The sequence below is a fragment of the Gorilla gorilla genome, chromosome 10 (genome assembly GCF_029281585.2).
Source record: "Gorilla gorilla gorilla isolate KB3781 chromosome 10, NHGRI_mGorGor1-v2.1_pri, whole genome shotgun sequence".
NCBI lineage: Eukaryota > Metazoa > Chordata > Mammalia > Primates > Hominidae > Gorilla > Gorilla gorilla.
In genome coordinates this window covers 71,680,541-71,707,611 of record NC_073234.2, presented here as the reverse complement: position 1 = coordinate 71,707,611, position 27,071 = coordinate 71,680,541, and the positions used below count along the sequence as shown (strand labels likewise).

Genomic DNA, 27,071 nt, shown 5'->3' with positions numbered 1-27,071 from the left:
GCAGTCTGTGGGCAGGATTTCCTCTCCTTCCAGGGAAGTCTGTCTTTTTCTGTTAAGTCCTTCAACGGGATGGATGAGGCCCACCCACATTCTGGAGGATAATCTGCTTTACTCAAAGTCTACTGATTTAAATGTTAATCTCATCCAAGAAGCACCTTTGTAGGAACATCTAGAATAATGTTTTACCAAATATCTGGGTATCATGGCCCATCCAAGCTGACATGAAATTATCCATCACAAGTCTACCCCTTGCCAATCTAGCACCCAGGAAGAGGAAAAGATAGAAGTAATTTAGGATCTTCTGCTATTGACGACATTTAGGTTTTACATTATACCTCAGTTACCTTTTAAAACATTCTAGGTAATTCACATACTTTAAAAACACAGTATAAGGCCGGGTGAAGTGGCTCACGCCTGTAACCCCAGCACTTTGGGAGGTCAAGATGGGTGGATCACATGAGGTCAGGAGTTCAAGACCAGCCTGGCCAACATGGTGAAACCCCGCCTCTACTAAAAATTCCAAAATTAGCCAGGCGTGGTGGCAGGTGCCTGTAATCCCAGTTACTTGGGAGGCTGAGGCAAGAGAATCTCTTGTACCCAGGAGGCAGAGGCCACAGTGAGCGGAGATCGCACTACTGCACTCCAGCTTGGGCAACAGGAGCGAGACTCCGTCTCAAAAAACAAACACACAAAAAAACCACAGTATAAAGAAGTTTACATGTAGCATTGTTCCATTCAACAAATATTTACTCAGTGCCATGTTCCTGGCACTCTCCTTCATGCTGGGGATAAGGACAAAGATTTCTGCTTTCATGCAGTTTACTGGGTAGAGGAGGGACACACAATTAACAAAACGATAGGTGAGTAGAGCGGAGGGTGATAAATGGAGAAAAATGAAGCAAAGAGGGGGAACAGGGGATGCTGGTGGTGCTTGTGGTCTTCAGTGGGGTGGCCCAGGGAGGCCTCACGGAGAAGCCGATGACACATACGAGGAGTGCTGAAGGGTGTGAGGGAGGCAGCCATTGAGGTAAGGGGGAAAGGGTTCTAGGAGGAAAGAACAGAACGCAGAACCCCTGAAACAGGAAGGTGATGTGGCTGGCATGTAGTGCCTGCAGCCCAGTGTGTCTGGAGCCAAGTAAGCAAGAAGAATAGCAGGAGGTGGGTCAGGGGAAGTAAGGGGGCAGGTGGTGCACGGCGAGCATGGAGGCTGCTGCAGGGCCTCCCACTTTCCCCATAAGTGAGGTGGGGTGGCTGGAGCCTTCTAAGCTCCAGACTGCTGTGAGTGGGGCTCCAGCGGGGCTGGTCTTGAACTCCTGACCTCATGTAATCCACCCATCTCGACCTCCACAAGTGCTGGGCCACCCCACTGAAGATCCCTGGGGCTGCTATATTGAGAACAGACTGAAGGAAAGCAGGGCAAAGGTGAAAACCACAACACCAGTTAGGAGCATATTGCTGCAGTCTAGGTGAGAGGTGGAGGGGACAGTGGAGGTGGAAGGAGGTGGTCAGATTCTGTGTGTGTTAGTCATATTTACTGAGGGTGTCATTGCCCTCATTGCTTAAGGATATTGCTTTAAGTCTTTTATATGAATTATCTTGTAATCCTCCAACCCTATGAGGTAGGCAGCATCCCTATTCTCATTTTTAACAGAAAATCTCAACCCCATTTTGCTAAACCTGCCATATTTACTTATACAAGAAATCACAGCTGGTGTAAAGTTCCCCTTCAAGGCTGAAATGCATATTCTCCCGGCTGCTAGGAGTGTTGGCTGCTGGCAGCTCAGAGTCCACCTCCTCTCTGGGAATTGCTCTCAGCCTCAGGGAGTTGCCTCCCCAAGGCTAGACTCCCGTCCTGGATGCAGCGATTGGTTGAAAGCGGGGTTTAAAAGTAAATCTCTTGCCTCCATTCACGACACCTCTAAGGGGACATCCCAGTTCCAGAGCTCCCCATGGGATCAGCTGAGGCCTCAGTTGGAACTGCATTCTACTCAACATCTCCTTTCTTCTGCTGCCCTGGTGTTCCCGAGGGTGCTCCTTAATAAACTTCCTGCTTGCAAATCTTTGCCTTGGATTCTGTTTTCTGGGGAACCATGCATAAGAGAGTTTTTAAAATGAAAAAGTGGTCTAAGATAGCCAGAGAAAGTGAAACTTTTCTGAAAATACATTATGGAGATTTCATTTTGAAATTCAGTTCATAAGTATGGCCACAATGTGACTTAAATTCAGTTTTTTTTTCTAAATGAAATAATGTTTAATTTCCTGAGCTCATGAATAAAACTGCCAGATTTAATTAACACAGCATATATATAGTGAGAATGTAATTTCATCAACAAGAAGCAACAAAAATAATTTCGTGTCTACTTGTGATATTAGAAAGCACATTTGAGCTTTTATACATGAAAATACCATATCAGCTGAAGAACACATCTCCACCTGTTAAATCTGGCTAACAAATGGTATTGAGATTTTAATTCCTCCCAGAAATACATGGCAGCTGGTATCCAAGTCCACCTGTAGTCATGAGAGAGTTATCTTAAACGTTCACTTAAAATAGGCTGTGTGAAGGACTTTTTAAAATACTCATTGACTCCTGATTTTTAAAACATGTTCAAACTTCACCCCAAGCTGTGCCTTAGGATCTGCCTTATTTCTTCTGTTTGAACGTGACAGAAAATGGTTTTACAAACGGCATTATTAAAAGGAATTATAATAAAGTAGTCTTACTGATATACTCAAGACATCAGCAAACACTGGTTAATCAGACATGGTTAGATTTCTTTAGACTCTAATGATGTGGTGTCTCTTCAGTACTCAATCCTTTATTACTTTCTTTTTCCACATACATGTACTGCAGCCTAATGCAATGTCCTTACAAAGTTCCTGTGATCCATATGGGAGGGAATACAAAGAATTATATCAGTAGGCACTATTATCATAACAAGTCTCTATGTTATGCATTAAACATTCTAATCAGAAAGATTTTAGTTCTACCCCTTCCCATGTGTTAGGCAATTAAATAGTGAGCGGAGATTTCTTTTGTATAGGAGCATTAAAAGCACAATACAAAATTTAGTTACACCGGGAGAAAAGAGCCTGGTCTTGCAAAGCGATAAAATTTAAGTGTGAAGAGGAATTATTTCTATGGAAAATAAGTAAATGCTCTGAAAATGCTCAAAAAGGAAAGAAGTTCAAAAAAATCACTGTTGAATTAGATGTGAGTGAAATAATTGTAAAAGACTGGAGGAGAAAAATCAGAAAAATCTCAGTCTACTCAAATTACATTGCAAATCTCTTTAAATTTTCATTCCAGTTTTAAATATCAAAACTGAGACTCATAGCAATGAATTATGGAGGTGCTTTTGCAGATTCTAATCAGAAGATTCTTACTTAAAGAGAAGGATTTGATTTGACATCAGAAGATTGGTGAATGGATGTACATTTGAAATTTCAGGGTAAAATAAAATACTCAAGCGTGTGCTTAATTTGTTTTATGATTCTCCACTTTTAACTGACTTTTTAAGGTATTTGACAAAGTACACACATGGCCAAGTACACATCAATATCTTGACTTTATTCAGGGAGAATCACTATTTCTCTTTCGGGGCTTATTAGCTGAGGCATTTCTTGGGAGTTTTTGTGTAGGAAGGGCTGACTTGTTGGGTGGTCTCTGGACTTTCTACTCCCATCACACAAGGTAGAATGTTAGAAACCTTCTCCAGGGTAACCGAACAGTCAGAGAGCTCTGGAGGTCTATGGCAGATCTGTCAGTGTTTTTCTGAATCTCCAACATAGATAATCCCAAGCTTTATTATTACTGCAGGAGTTATAAATGTGAGAGCTGCCCCTCACAGCAAAGCAAAGCTAACACTTGATGTTTGTTGAGGATTTAAGAAAAGGGTTTTGACATTTTTCTTTGATGATTTGAATCTTAAACTGAATACGTGACCTTAGATGCAATATTTTCCAGGGGAGATTTCCCTTATACTACAGAAATATTATAAATGATGTAAAGAGGAAGGAGAAGTCAGTGACTTCTGCATTATTCAAAAAATAAAAAAATTTAAAAGAAGCAGAATATTCATGTCATACATAATTACTAACTTATTATAGTGCTATTTTTAGCATTGTAAGCCAGCCAAAAAGAGACTGGTATAGGTACAGCCCTTATGATTAATTTCACCATTGCCTTTGAGATCTATTCAGTCATTACAACAGTAATGGATAATTGCTGGAATTGATTTCAGATAATAGCGCCTTTAACCTTGCATTTCCCTAATCACTCTCTTTCTTGCTGTGTGCAAATATGAAAAACATCAGATACTCTAAAGTTGAAGTAGAGGTGGAGCAGCTGGGAGGGAGAGGAATCCCTGTCTCAGCAACTTCCACAAAGAAATAGCAACATCAAAATAAAGGCAATCTTCCAGTTACCAAGGATAAATAATCATCAAAATGATGAATAGCTCTGGTATTTTCCTTTTCCCTCTAACACAAAGAGTGACAATCTATTTCTTAAAAAACAACAACAACAACAAAAATACCCACATCCGTTGAAAATTCACCACAGAGGTATCCACACAAAAATGATATTTTTAACCAGAAGTATTTTGAATCTAGTCTGAAAGCATAAACTGTTTCACTAATTACTATATGTAATATATTTATAGCTTTAATTGTTTTTCCCCATGTCTCAAGGGACATATTTCTTCCAGAAGCACAGTTGCTGAAGCAAACATCTATTTGTATTGTTTCACAGCAAAGAAACGGAAGTACCCAACCAGCTACTATAATTCTGTAAAATCAACTGCCAGAGAATTTTGTTTAATTTATACCTTTGCTCCAAGTTATGCTTGAGGGTCTGCCTTACTTTTCTTTTTGAACTTGACAGAAAATAGTCTGTTATAATAAAACCAATTAAAAAGATACTGATACATTTCCTACCAACCATGTAAGTTTCAGGCAAACTTACTGCCCTTTTTCTCCCTTCAAGAATGCCATCTAAAATTGATAAATATTAATTAATTATTAAAGCCCAAGTATACTTTATATGTACCTTTGAAGGAATATGCCTTTTAAAAAATGACATTTCCTCATTGCAAAAGGAATAGATGTTCATTGTGGAACACCTGGAACACACAAACAATTATAAAGGAAAAAATCAATCTATAATCTTACCCGCCAGAGATAAGCATTATGAACATTTTGGAAACTGTCTTCCAATAAAAGAATAGAATTCTTGATTAAATCTTAAAAATGATCTTCTATTCTGTAATATAAAACTTCTTCAACAAAAAGCTTTGACACAATTATTCCTCTGGAACTTATATTTCTTGTAATATTTGGGAAAATATTTGATAGCAAACTTGATATCTACGGTTTAAAACTTCTGCCATATTAGGCCGGGTGTGGTGGCTCACGCCTGTAATCTCAGCACTTTGGGAGGCTGAGGTGGGTGGATCACTTGAGGTCAGGAGTTCAAGGCCAGCCTGGTCAACATGGTGAAACCTGGTCTCTGCTAAAAATACAAAAATTAGACGACCATGATGGTGATGCCTGTAATCCCAGCTACTTGGGAGGCTGAGGCAGGAGAATCACTTGAACCTTAGAGGTAGAGGTTTCAATGAACCAAGATCGTGCCACTGCACTCCAGCCTGGGTGACAGAGCGAGACTCCGTCTCAAAACAAAACAAAACAAAACAAAACAAAACAAAAAAAACAGAACCCCCCCCCCCCCCGCCAAAACACACACACAAAAACAAAACCAACTTCTGCCATATTTGCCATATTAAACATTAAGTAACAGGTCCTAAAGTCTAAAAGATTTTGATTGATAAGCAATATTCTTGTGTAAATGTAACAATGACACTATCAAAATAAGCCTTGAGACAATCCTAGTAGACACTTTAGTGAAATGCATGATTTGGTTGGTAGACGTACTTTAAGCATATCCCAAAGTGAAACCGTTTCAGAAAATTCAACCAAATGTAGGCAACCAATCTGTGGAGGCATGAAAACCTCTTCAAAGGCTTCTGTGAGCATCATAGTATTTAATAAAAGAGAGGATTAACCTTGCTTTATTTTGCCTACAACTGGAGATTGCCAGGCTATATTTAGTTATTATGTCTCCATGTGTTGAAGGTTAAGTACATGTATTATCTGGGGTGTTTCACAGAAAACCATCTTGAAAGTCAGAGCTGCAATTCAAAAGAGTACCTGAAGTGGAAGTACCCTACCAGCAACTATAACTGGCTGGTTGGGTACTTCCAACTGGCTAGTTGGGTACTTCCGTTTCTGATACTAGCAGATTGCTGCTAGTAAGGCAGAACTTAAATTTTTAGTTTCTCTTGAAGCCATATCTAAGGATATGTACAGTATTCTCTCTTCCATTGGAAGACTATAAGGAGAATGTTAATACACACACACATACACACACACACACACACACACACACAATTAACATATCCCCAACATGGTAATCAATTGTCTTATCATTTTTTTTCTATTTAATACAACTTTCAGGGCATTTAATTTCTATACTCAAATGTCTTCATGGAAATACTTTCAGGCATGGCATGTCTAGGGCTTTCTATATGCATACCATTAAAATTCATTGCAATAAATATCATGAGGACTTACCAATATGTTTTTGACAACCAACTCTTGTTTGCACGTATATATTGAACTGTCAGTTCATCGTGTAATGTATAGCAATGAAAAGTTTCACAAGAAAACACCCAAGACTTACACGCAAGGTAGAGTTATTGCATTAATAGCAGACTTGAACACTGAGCTAAAAGACTCAGAGTCCAAGAGCTACCCCACCTCCAAGGATCAGTTTACTGTCAAGAGAAACAAACAAACTCCCTCTCCATATACTGGGAGGGCCAAGTGAAATAAACAATGGTCTTTAAAGCACCAAGGCCAACACCCTCCCTGTGTGGCGCTTACTTGAGAGCTGTTCTGTAGTGGTAGATCGCTTCCTTGTTCCGACCTTGGTCCTTCAGGAAATTGGCATAGTTGTAGTGAACCTTGGCATTGTGGGGCAGAGTTTGAACTCCAGACCTAAAATGAACAAATTTTTAAAAAGAATTATTTAACAAAGAATATTATTGTCAGATTCCTTTACGTTTTACTCAGTTTCATGAACCTGTATTTGAAATGTCCATTGTATTCTAAAACAAGGCATTGTAGCCTACAACAAGGCTTCCAAAATTTACAAATTATATAATTTACTAAACGTTGCTTTCTATAGAAAACAATGGAGGCAGTATAGTGTTATGTATAGCTGAACAAGCATGCTAACTGTGTATGAACAAAATGCCCTTAGCATATAACATAGGACCTTTGTTGTGCCAGAGACCCAGCTGGAGTCTGGGTAAGGCTCTGTCGCTCTTCCTGAGGCTTTTTTTTTGGGAGCATAGGAGGGTCCAATGGTATACCTGAGAGCACATTGTACAACATGAGACACAACCTTGCAATTAACAAGCCAATCTGGCTTTCCTAATTTATGGTGCAGGGAGCAGATGCACCCACACTGGGGCTGCTGCACAGATAGGCCCTGCCGAGGCTGATTACAAATGCTTTTCCTTCTAGGGAGAATTGCAGCATTGGGCCAGCCGTTTCTACCTTTTGCATCTGTCTCTGGAGCAGCCTTCTTTTTCATGGAGACTTGATGAAATACCCTAAGTGATCTCTGAGTGCACAATAAAGAACCAGAGGAAAAAAAAGATTTAATGGTTTTCATAAAATGAGAATAGCTCATAACCACAACCTGCTCTACAAAACATGAGATGTAACACGCAGTGTCCTCTATTCTCTGTCTTCTTTCTCTTTATTCTTTCTTGCCATTCTTGTTTCCTTCAATGTGGAAACCCATGCAACTGGTTAGTGTGAAAGACTCTCTCTCGCTCCCCTCCCATCTACAAGGTCATTGCTTCCTCCTTGGTATTGCACAGTACTCGGGGGTGCTGTGTTGAAAGGAAAACACATTCCAGATCTAGGAGTATACATGGGGACTCAGAAAGGCCCTTAGTTACTCAACAATGGAGGGTGATAAAGTCAGGCTTATTTGAGTTGATTATGACATGCCAGGCCCTCACATAATCTGTATGAATGAAAGTGGTGGAAAAAAGGCAAAAGTTAATGCAGGCCCAAGCAGAACCATTAAAAAGGATCAATTCCAGAAGTGAGATCATTTGATGAAATCAGTTTGCAAGCATTTCTCTAAGCTGAAGTAAATGGTACAGTTGTTTATCATCTACATAGTGTCCCTTCAGTGCCACACACTGTGCCAGGTGCTGGGGATACAATATGGTTAGAGTCCCAGCCCTCAGGGAGTTTATGAGGGTGAAGAAGTAGGAGGAGGGGATTACAAAATGACATGTAACAATAGGTGAGCAGGGTATCAAGGAAGCACAGCATGCTTATCCCAGAATGGGATCAAGAGGAGGCTTCCAGAAGGCAGTGAAGGTGAAGCTGAGACTTTAAGGATAAGAAGAAATGAAATTAGCCTCTGGAGGAAGTGGCAGCAGGATGTCCTATGCAGAGGACCTGAAGAAAACAGAGCATGGGGCTTTTGAGGGACTGGAAGAAATTCAGAGTGGCTGGATCATGCTAAGTCTTAGCGTGGAGAGAGTCTAATGGGCCCTGTGAGTCACACCGGAGACTTCTTGGGGTTATCTGAAGAGCAGCAGAGAATCAGTGCAAAGTCTCCAACAGAGAAGTGAGGGACAGGGTAGCAAAAGAGAAGGACTGAGTAGTCTTCTGGCTGCAGTGCATGGAGACCTCCTGGGGGACTGCTGAGGAACCTCAGAGAGGAGAGGAGAGGAGAGGGAAAGGGAGGGGATGGGAGTGGAGCAGAGAGAAGATGAGAGAAAGAGAATAGTCAGAATTTCAGCAGGGGCCATAGGGAGGAACAGAAGGATTCGGGAGACATCCAGGAAGCAGAGGTGGCAGGTGGCAGGACAAGGTGATGGCTGATTCTTTGGAGAATAGCCCTGCATGTTCATGCCGATTCAGTTTTTTCCTTCCTCCATTCATTCATTCGCTTATAGATTTCCTTCTGCTTTTTTTTTTTAAATTGAGATTGTCTACCAAAATAAATCATTACAAAAAGGATCACTATAGACTGGCCTCCCTACTAATAAGTTTTGTTGGAAATTAAGCTTTCCCTATACTAAGCCAGGCCAGTTTTTTTTTTTTTTTCAAATGCAGGTATAATTATTCTACAGATAAGAAAATGAGGCTTTTCTCAGAGACATTAAAAATCTTGTTTAAATGGTCACTGTACTGCTCAGCTCAGGCTGCCATAACAAAACACAAAACCCATAGACTGGGTGGCTTAAACAACAGACATTTATTGACATTTATTTCTCACAATTCTGGAGGCTAGAAGTTCAAGATCAAAGTTATGGCTGATTCGGTTTCTGATGAGGGTTCTCTTCCTGCCTCGCAGATGGTCACATTCTAGCTATGACCCATATGGCATTCCTCGGTGTGTGCACACAGACAGAGAAAGCTCTGGTGCCTCTTCCTTGTTTTACACGGGCACCACCCCTACTGGATTAGGGCCTCACCCTTGTGACCACATCTAACCCTCATCACTTCCTCACAGGCCCTATATCCAGATACAGTGAAACTGGAGGTTACAGCTTCAATATATGAATTTGAAGGGATGCAAACATTCAGTCCATATCAATCACCAAAGCCCAAGCTCTTAATCAAGAGGGAGGGCCAGCAGCAAGAATAAGGCTGTCCAAATACCTCTGAGTGGCTGTGCCTACAGGGTTTACTTTCTGCCTGATGCTTATCTACCCTGGGGCCCATCTGCCTGGGGTGATACCAACAATTTGAAGATGATACGAGGAGGGGTGGGAGCAGGAAGGGATTGTTTTATCCTTTGTAGCTGCTTCAGAAACAATGTCCACAAGATCACACAGCTAGCAAGCGGTAGGGATGGGACTTGGACCCGAGGAGTTTGGTTCTAGAGTTTCTGTTCCCTCACCTGAAGGAAGGTGGCAGGGGGAATGATAAAATATAGATAGATGGATTTGAAGGCTATTTGGAAAAAAATTCCTGCAACTTATTTGGATTAAATGAGACAGGCAGACAACTGATGAGAGAGAGGAAGGACTTCAGGATGAGAACCTAGTTTCTGGGCAGTTGTACTTTAATGCACTAACTCTCTCAGATTACACATATACATTTAATTTTTAATTTCAAGGTCAGATTAAGAGGAGAATTCCATACAATGTGTTAAAGCCATTGGGGAAGTATGTTAAGGCATACTTCCTCGTTTTATACGGGCGCCACCCCTACCTCAACTTTTGTTGAGCTTTTTAAAATAACAGCCCCTGAGAACTGAGCAAAGACTGCCCCACTAAAATCCACTGGCTGGGAGCTTGAGGACCTCTCCAGAGGAGGGATCTGATGGGCATCTGTGAAGCCAGAGAACAGCCAAAAGAAACAGACCATCTGAAAGCAGCAGACCCCACACTTACAGCTGCTTCAGAGATTTAAAACGCACCACAGTGAACACGGGAGTGCAGATATCTCTTTGAGATACTGATTTCATTTCCTTTGGGTAAATACCCGAGGAAGGACTGCTGGATCACATGGTAATTCTATTTTTAATTTCTTGAGGACCCTCCATATTGTTTTGCATAATGGCTGGACCAACGTACATTCCCACCAACAATGTACAAAGGTTCCCTTTTCTCCACATCCACCCCAACACTTGTTATCTCTTGTGTTTATGACAATAGCCATCCTAACAGTTGTGGGGTAATATGTCATCGTGGTTTTGATCTGCGTTTCCCTGATGATTAGTGATGCTGAGCACCTTTTCACACACCTGTTGACCATTTGCTTGTCTTCTTTTCAAAGATGTCATTCAGGTCCTTTGCTCATTTTGAATCAGATTAGTTGTGGGGTTTGTTTTGCAATTTAGTTGTATGGGTTGCTTACATATTTTGGATATTAACCCCTTATTGGATATACAGTTTGCAAATATTTCATCCCAATCCACAGGCTGTCTTTTCACTTTTTTGCTTGTTTCCTTTGCTGTGTGGAAGTTTTTTAGTTTGATGCAGTCCCATTTGTGTATTTGTGATTTTGCTGCCTGCGCTCTTAGTGTTGTATCAAAAAATTCATAGCCAAGGCCAATGTCAAGGAGCTTTCCCCTTATTCACAATAGTCAAGATATGGAAACAACCTGAGTGTCTATGGAAAGATGAATGGATAAATCATTTGTGGTATATACATACAATGAAATATGATTCAGCCTTAAAAAAGAGATACTGCCATTTGCAACAATATGAGTGAACCTGAGGGACACTATGCTAAGTAAAGCCAGACGCAGAAAGAAAAATACTGCATGATCTTACTTATATGTGAAATCTTAATAAATGAAATTGAACACAGAGAAAACGAGAATAGAATGGTTAGTAGGTGTGGCGAGGAGAGGAAATGAAGAGATATAGGTCCAAGGGTACAAATTTGCAGTTATGTAGATGACTAAGTCTAGAGATCCCATGTACAAAAAGAGGCTATAGCTAAGAATATGGTATTGTATATTTTAAGTCTGCAGAGAGGGTAGATTTTAGGTGCCCTTACTATTAATACAAAAAAGAAAAAACAGGTAACTATGGAAGATAATGGATATGTTAAATTGCTTACCTGCAGTAATCATTTCACTGTGGATATGCATATCAAAACATGTTGTACACCTTAATTTTATACAATTAAAAAAAGGAAAAAGAAAGAACATGGAATAAAGAGGGTTGCTTCCTTTTTCTTTTTCTCTATTTTATTTTCTGTCTGAAAGAAGGATAAACAATATCATAAATGGTGTTGATGAAATTCTGGCTGCATGGAGAATACCTAAGGAGAACCAGCAATGCCCAATGTTGGCACCAGCTGAGGTTGATAAGATAGCCTGAAGGTTGTATGTTTTTAAATGTACAGATGCTAATTTTTTTTCTTTTTTAGCATATCTAGTGAAGGGCAATGTATTAACCTGTTAGGGGAGCCAACTCCAGGTTTTGCTAAAAACAGAGATCAGCTTCTATCTTGTGCTTTACCATTTACAAAGAGCTCTTCTGTGTTCACTCACTTAAACTTTGATGACGGGGTTCCACATCTCTGAACTGGCTTCCTTTGGGGCTGAGATGAGAAGAGATCTACATTTGCCCTGTTCTCTGAACAAAACTTGCTGCAGACAAAGGAAAATACTCATGCTTCTCATGTACTAGAATGGGGTCCCTTCCTCTGCTTTTAAGAGGCATCCAGTAGCCAAGAAGGAAACATCCTCCTTATGGCCTAATAAGAACTTGTCACTCCTATGGTACACGGAATCAGAATCCTCACACAACACAGAATAGGAGGACCCAAAGGATCCCTGGTGACCATTTCATTCCCTTTGTCTTCCTCTCATTTTACACAAGAGAGAGCCAAGCCTTAGAGAGGATCAGTGGTCCAGTCATAAGTGACAGTATTGCATTTCTACAACAGCCAAAGGCATTTCCTGTATAGATTGTGGATAGTTCTTTTCGGGGGTGGGTGCTAAAATACTAACACTATCTTTCATTTATGATACCTTTATGGTTTATAAAATCTCCTTATTTGAATGTTAAAAAGCAACTAAAATGTATGACAGGTTGCTAGGATTTTAATATAATTTTTCAAATGATAGTATCCAACATAAATTTAGTCATTGGCAAAATCCAGGTAAGCGTATTAGTAATGGCTTTAATAATCAAATTTCTATTAAGGAAAATTTCTGACTTTTTCTGTCTAGAACTAAATAATGCATGGTAGCAGTAAGTTTTGAAGGCAACTGTGATTATAGAAATGAATACAACTGGCATATTTATTGAAATTGATCCTTTTCTCTGTGTGATTAGCACAGTAATTCTAATTTATGTCCCACCCAAGGAATAGACAATTGGGTCTGTGGAAACATGGTCTCTGCTGAGATCAGGGCATTGTTTCATAATGGTAAGAGGAAGTAATAATGTTCCTAACAGGCAAGCAGAAGTGGGTGGAGTCACTAAAATCCTAAGAACACACTGCTTTTTCCCATCGTTGGTTTTGACCTTTATGTTCTCTCTGTGATATTTTTCTGCTGTTTTTCTAGGCTCTCATTTCACAATGAACAGTTTGTGAAAAAAAGGAAAATAACAAGGCAAAGGCAACACTTTCCCTGGAACTTAACTGGCCAGGTCACTCTTCCCTCCAGGAATAGTCTCCCTGTTTGCTTTTTTGATGCTCCAATTTCATACTTCCAGTTATTATCATGGAAACATCCAGCTTTACCCATATTTATTCCATAGAGAAATATAATATTCATAAATTACATGGCCGAACGCGAAACCCTGTTAATAATTACAACAGTGATTATAAATAAACATCTCCCTTTCAACTCAGGATTTTAAATCCATGCATTTCACGTATCTCCCTCACACCTTTTATTGTGGAAGACTTGATAAATAACAAAAAAGCTACTTTAATCAGGTGTATCTCCAAGGTTTTAGAACATCAATTTGTTTTGTTGGCATCATTGGACAATAGGTCAGGAGGACCATCCCCAAATTCCTGATTGCAGAACAAACATGAAAAAAATATTCGTAGTGTTCAGTCAGAGGTTAGCAAAAAGGAAAGGAAGAAGAATTTGTGATGCTCCTCAATTCTGACCCCTGCCTTGACCTGAGATTTTATAATGCCACACACAGGATGGACAGTACTTATGGAATGCTTACTTTAAATCAAGTGCTGGGCTAAGCACCAGTTTCCATGGATCATTTCCTTTAGTCCTTGCTGTAACTTATCAAATAGGTAGTATTACTCTGCCTCCCATATTAGAGATGAGGAAACTGAAGCTCAGAGAGATTAAGACCTTTCTGTAAGGTTACAGACCCAATAAATCGTGGAGCAGATGTTTCAGCCACGGCCAGTAAATGGTCAGAATCAATCCTGAAGTTGATCAACATTTGATGCTTAACCAAATCAGTACCATAAGACCAAAGTAACATTAGAATTTCACTATCACAATGTTTATATGATTGGCAAGCAAAACTACAGCCCATGGGCCACGAATGTGTCCATGTGTTTACATTTTGTCTTTAGTCTTTTCCCCAAGACAACATCAGAGTTAAATAGTTGCAAAAGAGACTGTATGACCCGCAGAGCTTAAAATATTTGCTATCTGACCTTTACAAAAGAATCTGTCAGTACCTGGTTTATATTCTTTTCCCTGGGAGGTATTCTGAATTCTCTGCCTCAGCAATTCAGAGAAGGGGAAAGAGAACTACTGTTTTTCCTACAGAGTAGGAAGATGATCTAGGCCATAAATGTTAATTGCTGGTCCGTGGATCACTTAAACAGTTCAGGAATGGGATTTAGAGAGATCCTGAGCTGGATGCGAAAGGAAATATGTTTGTCCCTTTCTAGGTATTTTGAAGATTAGGAAAGGGAAGAGGGTTTAATCTAATCAAATTATGTTATTATGGTATTTATTTACTCCAAACAAATGTAGGGTTCTGGGCTGTCACTAGGCCCAACCAGAGCTATGTGGTGATCCACCTACCAGTTCAGCACATAAAACAGCTTCTTACTGTAAGAATTAAAGAAAATATGCCTTGCAGCTATGATCATAAATCTCTCTCTCTGCTTATACTTGAGCTAGCTTAGGTTAAAACACAATGTAAAATATAGGAATGGCAAAGTTTATGCACCTTTTGATTTTTATACCAGATTTGGGTTCAAATCTTGGCTTCTGTAAATGTTATTTCAGCTTAGACAATTTACCCTGTCCACACCTCTGATGATACACAAGTGCTGGGTTCTTGTGCTTTTCGTGTGTAAGGTTCTTGCTGATAGAAAAAGTTTTGACCAGGCACATTGGCCCATGTCTGTAATCCCAGCACTTGGGGAGGCCAAGGAGTAGAGACCAGCCTGGGCAACACAGTAATAACTGTTCTCTACAAAACGTAAAAAAATATTAACCGGGTGTGGTGGCACACACCTATAGTCCCATCTCCTCGGTAGGCTGAGGTGAGAAGATCGCTTGAGTCTGAGAGGTCAAGGCTGCAGTGAGCCATGATCACGCCACTACACTCCAGCCTGGGTGACAGAGTGAGACTTTGTCTCAAAAACAAATAAATGAATAAATAAAATAAAATAAAATTGTGTAGGAACCCTGCATCTGTATCTCCTAAAAATACATCACACAGTGGGATCTTTTGTATGAAAGGATGCCTCAGCTGGAAAGGCTGGAGCGTGACCAAAATTTGTATTTTCTCCAACACAAAGTTCTATCTTAAGATACTCTGTAAGATTGCTCATGGACTGGCCAGGCAAAACCATCCCACATAATTAGAGAGGCCTCAGTGAGGCTATATGTTTTAGGAATGGTCTATGGTTTATTGTTTGGAACAGAGGAGAAGATGGAGTCTCTGCCAAGGGCATCACCATCTCTAGAATTATTGTAAATTTTTCTTACTCAACTCAGCTGGCTCCTGTTTTGGGCCATTATGGCTAATTTAGGTTTTTCTCCTCTTTTAATACTCTGCTCAGACCTACAAGAGCATGATCCTTGACAGCCTGAGTTGGTCTTAGTCACCTACCCACCTACCTGTACTTATCTAGTGTTCTGGGTTTAACACTACATTATAATGAAATATGTTCATGTGTCTGCCTCCCATGCAGATTCCCAGCTCCTCTGTGCACATTCTCTCTCTCTCATCCTAGAACACACTGCACAGTAATAGTCTGAAAACCTTACACAGCGTTTCCCACATGCCAGAAACTGTCCTGTGCATCTCTCACACACTATTTTATTCTTACACTATACTCAGGAGATAAACACGAGTATTTTACATTGTAAAATGAAGAAATTAAAGCACAGAGTGGATAAGTAACTTGCCTAAGATCACACAGCTATTCAATGGCAGAACTTGGAGTAGAGCCAGAAAGTCTAACTCCATACCCTGCACCCAACCACTAACCTTAACGTGCCTCATAGATTCTCAGTAAATGTTTGTTTGACTGACCTGAACATTACTCAGCACAAATGAATTCATAAAAACATCTGTTCTGGCCTTGAAGGAAAAAGAACAGTCTTAATAGTCTTTTAAAGTCTCAGATTCTTAAAAGTTTTCTCAGGACATAGATAAATGATAATAGGCAAAGATTTCTAGAAAATATCAATAGCTTTGATTTACACATTACACAAAATTTGATTGGACCACCAAAGGCCTCTTTAGTTGCAAAATCTCTTTAAGCACAAATGTGGAATGGTTGTGTTTTAGAAATCAATTGATGTGAAGATACTACATACTTCCATCTAAAACAATAGAAGCTTCTGGATGCAAGGTCAATCAGCTATTTTTTTTTTCTTTTTTTTTTTTTACATCTTTGGCATCAGCTGTAAAGGGTTTGAGTACTAAGTCTGCCAAAATCCATTCCCAAAGTTGCTCTGATTAAGCAGTCAACATCATTAGAAAATACAACCACTGTTAGTACCTTTATTCAGGCAAAAGGTTTAGCACAGGGCAGAATTGTTTTTAAAGATTCTCGTAAAAGCTCTGACTATTGAAAGAGAAAGGAAGAAAAAACTATGCCAACAGAGACTCGGAGGAAGTTATATTACTGAACTTAAATACTCCTGTGTTTACAGAATGACCTTAGTTAGCATGAGGCAGAAGGAAGGAATGAGTCTGTTGTGGTCTGTGAGAATCGTGTTTAATAGAAAGGGGTATGACAGGGACTTAACAGAATCTGATACCTAAGAGTGATTTTGCAGATCTGTGTGGAAAAAAAAAAGATGCATTAAAAAAAATCCACACAAAAAACTCTACATTGAGCTCCCTACAGTACCCACTGAAATGATCATAACGACGATCATGACAATGATATGTAATATGTAATAATACATAAATAAAATAAGACATGCATGCCAGACTGACTTTTTGTTTTATATTTTAAAAAATGTCAAATTGCCAAATAAAATCAAATACATTATTTTAAAATAGTAGAAGAGTGCAGTGAACCTTTGTCTTATTTGTTCTTTCACTCATTCATTCATATTTGGCAGCCCAGAGATTATTCCCCCTTCTTACAGTGCTTGGATTTCCTGCTGGGAACTTCCCTCTTGCCTCACTTTGAGAAGTCTGGGTGGAACCCCAAGGGGCGCCTGCCCTAGCTCCCTCCATGGAACTCAGAGGAGGCTTCTTGGTCAGATCAGTCCTCTCAGTGCCTTGCTAGGGACAAGGGGCAGGCATGTGACTAATCTTCAGTTCAGCCAAAAAGCTTTCTTTTCCTAGGACTTTGATGTGTAGATCCAAAAAACTGGTGTTAAGTTTACCTGTTTGTTTCTGAGAGGGTGCTCAAGACGGATTTTCCAGATGCCTGTTTCCTGTCTTGGGTGTGCCGGGTTCTTCACTTCCCTTAATTCTGTATGCTTTCCTAGCCTCTTCCAACAGTTTCCCCTTTTCTTAAGTGATATTAGCTCTGCTTTAATTGTTTGCCCCCAAAGAATAAGTGTTGGGTACCAGTTAATCAGGAAACCAAGAAAAAAATCATGGTGACTAAATTGACCAATCAGGTAATAAGTCAGGACAGAAGCTTGGAAGAGGCCCAGACTGGGGATTCCTGGAAGACTGGGCAAATATTGTTTGGGTGTCAGGTGTAGCAGTGCCAAGAGAGCCAGGCGAAGGTCGCCAGGGCTGCGGCATTTAGTGAGGCTGACTAAGCCCCAGAAACACAGCATCACGAATGGCAGTCTCAAAGAATGTTCAAAATTAATGTTCAAAATAAAGCAACTAGGTCACAGATCACAGCGTATCATGCTGGAATATTCGAAAGAAGGATACTGCATTTCTCTTCCCTCTGGCTGTGTGCTCACTTTTCACATGCACTTCTTGGTTTCATTTTGTTTATAGCTGATTTTACAGCCCCGCTCATCATTAAAACTGTTTCCATCTGAATTCACAGACTCAAAAACTTTCCCAGGAGCCTTAATTTCATAAATTCATTTAGAAAGAGCTCATGTTAAGTTTTATATATCATTTTAAAAATCTAAAGTTAAAACCCCACATAAAATTACATCTTCCATTTAAAACTTTATTAAAGATAATTTTCCTTAGTAAATACTGCCAGGCCCATGTTACCTCATTTGTTTGGAAACAATTTGTAAGCAAAGAAATAAACAGGAAGATATTTACTTTTATCTGTCTAGTCATACCTGAATAGGGACTCTCTTGACAGCCAAATTTCATTCTGTTTCACAGTTTTCCAAGAGAAAAGCAACAGCAGCAACACAGTGGACACAATCAGGGTGGTGGCCCCACATCGATTCAGCCAAGTGCAGAGCTTGCTCAGTCCATGCACAAAAAGGATGCAGTAGCCCATGCTGGAAAACAGGGGGGAAGGAACGGGATTACTTTGGGGGTGCAATGGCTTCCCCCCAGAATTATCTCCTACAAAACTAACTTTCAAATGAAGCTTGTCCTGTGCTAGAGAAACAAATAGAAACTCCCCTGCCTTGGACATTAACATGTTAGTTCTCTAAAGTGCTGCACTAGCAGGTTTGCTATTTCTTGTAGAAATATTTCTTGCTATTTCTTCAGTGTAGGGAATGATAGAGTCATCTTGTAGGCTTAAAGTGCCCTGGATTTCAGCAGCTGAGGCATCATGAGAAGTCCCACATATAAGCTCTTGGGTCCTGAATGGCTCCTCTGACCCAAGCTCCCTCATGTCACTGTCATTGTATGACTCTATTGGCACTATGTGCCTAAATTCGGAGTTTATGCTGCAGCAGGTCACACCACAGCTTTGTAGGGAGAGTGTCTGAAAGCTCTGTGTCAGGTCCTGGAAGGATGCTGGTCACCAAGGAGCACTGTTCTCTGTTTCCAGGGCCAGCTGAAGCCCTTACACTTTGGAAAATCTACCCACAGGCCGACTCCTGATCCTCACAACTTGGAGCTCATCACAGACAAGATGTATTGATATGCCTAGCTGTACCGGTAGGTACAGGGTTAACATGTTATCTGAGTAGCACTTTGTATATCAGCATTACCTCTCTAAAAGCCTTTGGCTTGGTGCTACATGGTCCCTCACATCATCTATGCACCAACAGAGATACTTTCTGCCTGCCACTTGGACACAGAAGAATATAAACTTGTAGTTTGTACCCATTAATGCTGTGTGTATTTTAGTTGAAATCTATTTTTATTTTATTTTTTTTCTTACTTTTTCTTTTTTCTTTTTTTTAAATTTTATTATTATTATACTTTAAGTTTTAGGGTACATGTGCACAATGTGCAGGTTAGTTACATATGTATACATGTGCCATGCTGGTGCGCTGCACCCATTAACTCGTCATTTAGCATTAGGTATATCTCCTAATGCTAGCCCGCCCCGCTTCCCCCACCCCGCAACAGTCCCCAGAGTGTGATGTTCCCCTTCCTGTGTCCAAGTGTTCTCATTGTTCAATTCCCACCTATGAGTGAGAACATGCGGTGTTTGGTTTTTTGTCCTTGTGATAGTTTGCTGAGAATGATGGTTTCCAGCTTCATCCATGTCCCTACAAAGAACATGAACTCACCATTTTTTATGGCTGCATAGTATTCCATGGTGTATATGTGCCATATTTTCTTAATCCAGTCTATCATTGTTGGACATTTGGGTTGGTTCCAAGTCTTTGCTATTGTGAATAGTGCTGCAATAAACATATGTGTGCATGTGTCTTTATAGCAGCATGATTTATAATCCTTTGGGTATATACCCAGTAATGGGATGGCTGGGTCAAATGGTATTTCTAATTCTAGATCCCTGAGGAATCACCACACTGACTTCCACAATAGTTGAACTAGTTGACAGTCCCACCAACAGTGTAAAAGTGTTCCTATTTCTCCACATCCTCTCCAGCACCTGTTGTTTCCTGACTTTTTAATGATTGCCATTCTAACTAGTGTGAGATGGTATATCATTGTGGTTTTGATTTGCATTTCTCTGATGGCCAGTGATGATGAGCATTTTTTCATGTGTTTTTTGGCTGCATAAATGTCTTCTTTTGAGAAGTATCTGTTCATATCCTTTGCCCACTTTTTGATGGGGTTGTTTGTTTTTTTCTTGTAAATTTGTTTGAGTTCATTGTAGATTCTGGATATTAGCCCTTTGTCAGATGAGTAGGTTGCAAAAATTTTCTCCCATTCTGTAGGTTGCCTGTTTACTCTGATGGTAGTTTCTTTTGCTGTGCAGAAACTCTTTAGTTTAATTAGATCCCATTTGTCTATTTTGGCCTTTGTTGCCATTGCTTTTGGTGTTTTAGACATGAAGTCCTTGCCCATGCCTATGTCCTGAATGGTATTGCCTAGGTTTTCTTCTAGGGTTTTTTTATAGTTTTAGGTCTAACATGTAAGTCTTTAATCCATCTTGAATTAATTTTTTGTATAAGATGTAAGGAAGGGATCCAGTTTCAGCTTTCTACATATGGCTAGCCAGTTTTCCCAGCACCATTTATTAAATAGGGAATCCTTTCCCCATTGCTTTTTGTCAGGTTTGTCAAAGATCAGATAGTTGTAGATATGCAGCATTATTTTTGAAGGCTCCGTTCTGTTCCATTGGTCTATATTTCTGTTTTGGTACCAGTACAATGCTGTTTTGGTTACTGTAGCCTTGTAGTATAGTTTGAAGTCAGGTAGCGTGATGCCTCCAGCTTTGTTCTTTTGGCTTAGGACTGACTGGGCAATGTGGGCTCTTTTTGGTTCCATATGAACTTTAAAGTAGTTTTTTCCAATTCTGTGAAGAAAGTCATTGGTAGCTTGATGGCAATGGCATTGAATCTATAAATTACCTTGGGCAGTATGGCCATTTTCACGATATTGATTCTTCCTACCCATGAGCATGGAATGTTCTTCCATTTGTTTGTATCCTCTTTTATTTCATTGAGCAGTGGTTTGTAGTTCTCCTTGATGAGGTCCTTCACATCCCTTGTAAGTTGGATTCCTAGGTATTTTATTCTCTTTGAAGCAATTGTGAATGGGAGTTCACTCATGATTTGGCTCTCTGTCTGTTACTGGTGTATAAGAATGCTTGTGATTTTTGTACATTGATTTTGTATCCTGAGACTTTGCTGAAGTTGCTTATCAGCTTAAGGAGATTTTGGGCTGAGACGATGGGGTTTTCTAGATATACAATCATGTCATCTGGAAACAGGGACAATCTGACTTCCTCTTTTCCTAATTTAATGCCCTTTATTTCCTTCTCCTGCCTGATTGCCCTGGCCAGAACTTCCAACACTATGTTGAATAGGAGTGGTGAGAGAGGGCATCCCTGTCTTGTGCCAGTTTTCAAAGGGAATGCTTCCAGTTTTTGTCCATTCAGTATGATATTGGCGTGGGTTTGTCCTAGATAGCTCTTATTATTTTGAGATACTTCCCATCAATAGCTAATTTATTGAGAGTTTTTAGCATGAAGGGTTGTTGAATTTTGTCAAAGGCTTTTTCTGCATCTATTGAGATAATCATGTGGTTTTTGTCTTTGGTTCTGTTTATATGCTGGATTATGTTTATTGATTTTTGAATGTTGAACCAGCCTTGCATCCCAGGGATGAAGCCCACTTGATCATGGTGGATAAGCTTTTTGATGTGTTGCTGGATTTGTTTTGCCAGTATTTTATTGAGGATTTTTGCAGCGATGTTCATCAAGGATATTGGTCTAAAATTCTCTTTTTTTGTTGTGTCTCTGCCAGGCTTTGGTATCAGGATGATGCTGGCCTCATAAAATGAGTTAGGGAGGATTCCCTCTTTTTCTGTTGATTGGAATAGTTTCAGAAGGAATGGTACCAGCTCCTCCTTGTAACTCTGGTAGAATTCGGCTGTGAATCCATCTGGTCCTGGACTTTTTTTGGTTGGTAAGCTATTAATTATTGCCTCAATTTCAGAGCCTGTTATTGGTCTATTCAGAGATTCCACTTCTTCCTGGTTTAGTCTTGGGAGGGTGTATGTGTCGAGGAATTTATCCATTTCTTCTAGATTTTCTAGTTTATTTGCGTAGACATGTTTATAGTATTCTCTGATGGTAGTTTGTATTTCTGTGAGATCGGTGGTGATATCCCCTTTATCATTTTTTATTGCATCTATTTTATTCCTCTCTCTTTTCTTCTTTATTTTTTAATTTTTTTTACACAGGGACTCACTTTGTCTCCCAGGCTGGACTGTAGTGGTATGATCATGGCTCACTGCAGCCTCAACCTCCTGGGCTCAACTGATCCTCCCTCCTCAGCCTCCCCAGTAGTTGGGACTTAGGTGTTCACCACTACACCCAACTAATTTTTGTATTTTTCTGTAGAGATGGGGTTTCACTATGTTGCCCAGGCTGGTCTTGAACTCTTGGGCTAAAGTGATCCACCTGCCTTGGCCTCCCGAAGTACTGGGATTACAGGTGTGATTCTTCCCAAAAATGATAACCACAAATTATTACAGAATATCTTAAGAAAGAAGCAAGTTTGTGTAAAGGCATCCTATATTAGAGACTATTACTATCAGAAGTATTAATACAGCCCCAAGTAAATACAGCCCATATACTTGTTCTCTTTTTTATTCATTCTTTCTCTTATGTGGCTGGCAATATTCTAGGCACTAAACATATATTTATAATAAAACACAGGCTCCACAATCAGACAACTCCAGTCTAGTGAATCAGGTTGCTCTAGCTAATAGAAACAACTAAATATTCTCATTCCTAAACACACCTCCTTAAAAAACTTTTTTCTCCATCTTCTGTTCTCTGTATCAAGAGCAGAAAAACAAGAGAGAGGCATTTGAGGTTTCTGACTTGGGAGACCCTGGGAATGAAGTTGGAGCTCTCATTTCTTTCTTCAAGTCCTATAAGTTGGTTAGTCCAGCTCCATAAAGTTTAGGGTTCATGGTTTGGCCAAAGAGAGTCACCATCCTACTCCCCACTGAGGAGGATGATTTGAGCTAAGGAGACCCATGTTCCCCAAACCCCCACCACAAGCACTGGATTTGATTGTCACAGATATCTTGCAAGAGCCTTGCACTTGTCAGAACAGAGTCTCTAATGTAAAAACAAAAACCCAAACCAAAAACCTCTTCTCACTTCCACAACTCCCTTGTTCAACCTTAAAGGTATGGAGCTTTTTCTATAAATCTTATTTATATTGTACAACTGACCTTGCTGGTGTCATTTGCTGTGCCTGACCACAATGGCTGCTCAAGTTCATAAGCCTGCTTTGCCCCCTGTTCCTCTAGCCCCAGCTGCTCCCAACCCAAACTGAGCAGGGCATCCTATGAAGCCCTCTGGGCTCCGCTCTTTCATTCATCAGATATTTAACAAACATTTAACTATGTACCTAACTATTACAGATATCAAGAACATATCAGTGAACCAAAGAGACAGTAATCCTTATCCTTGTGGAATTCACATGGGTAGGGAACAACAGCTAGCGAATAAGTAAAAAACACACAGGGCATGTACACGGTCATACATTACATGGAGAAAAATTAAGGAGAGGAAGAGGTTGAGATCTTCATGTGGGTGGTCACAGAAGTCCTCACTGACATTTGAGAAAGACCTGAAATGCACAGGGAATGTGCCACGCCGATACATCCTCACAACCCTATGGATCACCTTTATTAATGTTTAACCCATGAAAACACTAAAGAAAAAGGTTAACTGACTTGCTGAATTAAGTCTTGTGATAGTGTTAGGTCTTGGGACCCCAACTGACTATGCCAAAAGGAAAAAAAATTAAGTTGAAAGCTGAATCATGCAAGAAACTGCCTTTCCTTCTGTTCCTAAGCAGTTAGCTACAGACAAAAGCTTAACTATCTCCACAGATAGCTACCCTAGGTTCACCTTATCTTACGTAAAGCGCCGATTTACTGAGCGTGAGAAGAATACATATTTGACTATTCCCCTATCTGCTCCTTTTCTCTGGCAACATGTGGATTCAGTCATGTGACCATATATTCCCATTTTTCCCTCCAGCCTACTTTTCCCCTTTAAATACTAAAGACCTCAAAATCATCTTCGGAGAAAGGCACAGACTGCAGATTGTTTCTGTGATTCTGTGTTCCTTTCTTCCAGGCATGTCCTTAATCTTGGCAAAATAAATCTCTAAACTGATTCAGACATGGCTCAGATACTTTTTGGTTTCTAGGTCATCCATCTAATAAATAATAGAGCAAAGATATAAACCCAGGAATTTCAGCTTCCAGAGGCCACACTCCATGTGCTGTCCTGCTGTAGAGGATTTGACTTGACCAGCTGATTCCTGTGTTCCTAACACCTCATCACACAACATCACCTACTTTCTTCCCAACTACTGCATTCATGACATCTCAATAGTCATTTTCTGCCTCCTTGTAGGAACAGAGCTGCCATCTGGTAGAACAAAGGGGAAGGAGAACACTGGGATTCCAACAACTCCAGAGCAATGGCCACAAAGTGGCGGAAGACAAGAATAAGGAAGCTAACAACACAAACATTCAGCTGCATTATACGTTTGTGTGTCTAGTGAGCACTTCCTGTGCGGTGGGCACTGGGCCAAGTGGTTTGATGGGCCTGTCCACAATATTTGCAGGGCTTGCGGGCAAGGACAGTACTGGTTTTAAATATATTATCTAATTAAAAATTGTAATCCTCATTATCCTCCATTTCATAAATGAGGAAACTAAAGCTTAAAAGAGTTGAGTAACTTGCCCACAGCCCCAGAAGCTAGGAATGGGCCAGATCTGGAGGCTCAGTGCCCTAATGCTGTGCTATAATCTAGGGGTCGGCAATAATTCAGGCTTTTCAGCCCACGCAGTCTTTGTCGTTAGCATTCAACTCTTTCTTTGTAGCAGGAAAACAGCCACCCACACCATGTAAACAAATGAGCATGGCTGTGTAAAATTTATTTATAAAAACAGGCAGCAGGCCACATTTGGCTCATGGGCCATATACAGTAACAAAAAAAAAAAACCTTTATCTGAGGAATGAAGTCCTTTTCATTATCAGGCCCAGAGAAGCATTAAAATGAGACTGCAATCACATCCTATTCCGCTCTTTGAGCTATGTATTCATCTTTTGAAATTGCTTGTTATTGCCACAAGTGGCTATACAGTATCCTAATAACACCACACAAGACACTATAACCCACACCCTGCAGCTTAACAATGGATAGCCAACACTAATCAGTGTTATTCAATGTAAATCAATGAGAATTCCTGACAAACAACTTTGTATCAGCCCACTCCCTGTTCCCCTTTGCCTTTAAAAATCCACTTGTGGCCAGGCATGGTGGCTCATGCTTGTAATCCCAGCACTTTGGGAGGCCAAGGCGGGCAGATCACGAGGTCAGGAGTTTGAGACCAGCCTGATCAACATTGTGAAACCCTGTCTCTACTAAAAATACCAAAATTAGCTGGGCATGGTGGTGCACGCCTGAAATCCCAGCTACTTGGGAGGCTGAGGCAGGAGAATTGCTTGAACCCAAGAGGCAGAGGTTACAGTGAGCTAAGATTGTGCCACTGAACTCCAGCCTGGGTGACAGAGTGAAACTCCGTCTCAAACAAAACAAAACAAAACAAAACAAAACAAAACAAAACAAAACAAAAAAACAAAAACAAACTAAACAAAACCCACTTGTAACTGCTGCTAATTGGAGTGTGTAAATTCAGGGCAACTTGAATCTATTCTGCTGGGTTGGGATCCTCAGCCTTGGCCCAAATAAACTCCCTGCTTTATTAATTTTGCCTCAGCCTCTTCCTTTCAGGTTGACAATAGTTTGTGGATCCCTGCTATAACCAGAATGAAGGAGAACACACTCCTTTTCAGTCAGCACCTGTATCAAATAACATGAAAAATTTTAAATCAAATATCCTTATTATTGACATATGGTTTAAAGAAATGTTAAGCCATACAAAATAATCTCGACTTAGGTTTGCAAATTTCTTAGAGAGTATCACATTCTTAAAAGTCTGACACAAATATCACAAAGATCAAGATGTTTCTCCACTATGAAACTTCATCTTTCAACATCTGCTTGAATGCAGATCTCAGCAGCAGGGGAGAGGAATGCACTCTTTCTCTCCATCGCTAGGGGCAGGACATGGCCTCCTTTTGAAAGTGGGAAGTCAAGCCAATGAGAAACGACATGCTTTCCTGGCCTTTGGGGAGATGAAACCAGAGTCCGGCTTGCTCTGGTCAGACTGGTGAAGGAGGTTCTGGGCTGCTGATCAGAGACCTTCACAACACGCACAAAAGAGCCAGTGCAAACACTGACACTTCACAAAATCAAAACCTGGAGAGCCCAAAGCCAAACTCGGGCTGCTGACAGTGTGGTTTAGCTCAGTGCTAAGATGCATTTTCAAAGCACGTTTGAGAAAGAACCACCACTGCTGCCTTCGAGAATGTAGCGATCTGACACTCAGAGACACCTCTCTCCATAACAGGCTGGTGGTATCTCCAGTTTTGATTTTGCTGACACACTGCTAGGCATGCAGCACTTAAATAACTAAAAACACTGGCATTTCTCTTTCTGCTTTTATGATGCATATTCGAAGAGAATTTAATAGGAAATGCAAACCACCAATGTTTGTCCTTTCTCATTAGAATAACAAATGTTTTAAATCTGTTGTTTGGGAACTTGTTAGCAGCGAATTGTTGCGTAATAGTTAGTACAAATGTACTTTCCTGAAACTCACCAAGAAGCTTTTAAGTGAAAACCAAACAAAACAAAACAAAACACTTCTCATTCACATTTACAGCAGAATTCACGGAAGTGGAAAGATGATAGCTTTCTACCTCTGGCTCAGACATTTTATGATATTTGCTATGGCTTCACTTTCTGTTTAATTATATGCAACAAAGAGTATCTTTTTGCTATAAGTAGAACTGAAATTCTACCTTTTAATTTGTCCACAAGCTGTAACAACCCACTGAGAGCATCTATAAATAGCATTATTAATACAAGACAGAGGCAATCTTACCATTATATTCTTTTAAAGAATTCCCAATTTTAGAGAATCTAAGTGAAACCTAGTCCTAATTAGCTTCATTCCAATCTG

The 27,071-nt window shown here is 40.1% G+C and overlaps 1 protein-coding gene across 3 annotated transcripts in view; it reads right to left on the bottom strand.

Moving 5' to 3' along the window:
- The window catches only part of TMTC1 (transmembrane O-mannosyltransferase targeting cadherins 1), a 284,520-nt gene that overhangs the window by 66,361 nt on the left and 191,088 nt on the right, over positions 1 to 27,071 (bottom strand). For all 3 annotated transcript variants that reach the window (XM_019039302.4, XM_019039303.4, XM_055359438.2), the window contains 2 exons: positions 18,239 to 18,406; positions 6,946 to 7,059 (listed from right to left, as the gene is read on the bottom strand). In XM_019039302.4, the coding sequence (XP_018894847.3) occupies positions 6,946 to 7,059; positions 18,239 to 18,406 (282 nt within the window). The remainder of the gene's footprint in view (positions 1 to 6,945; positions 7,060 to 18,238; positions 18,407 to 27,071) is intronic.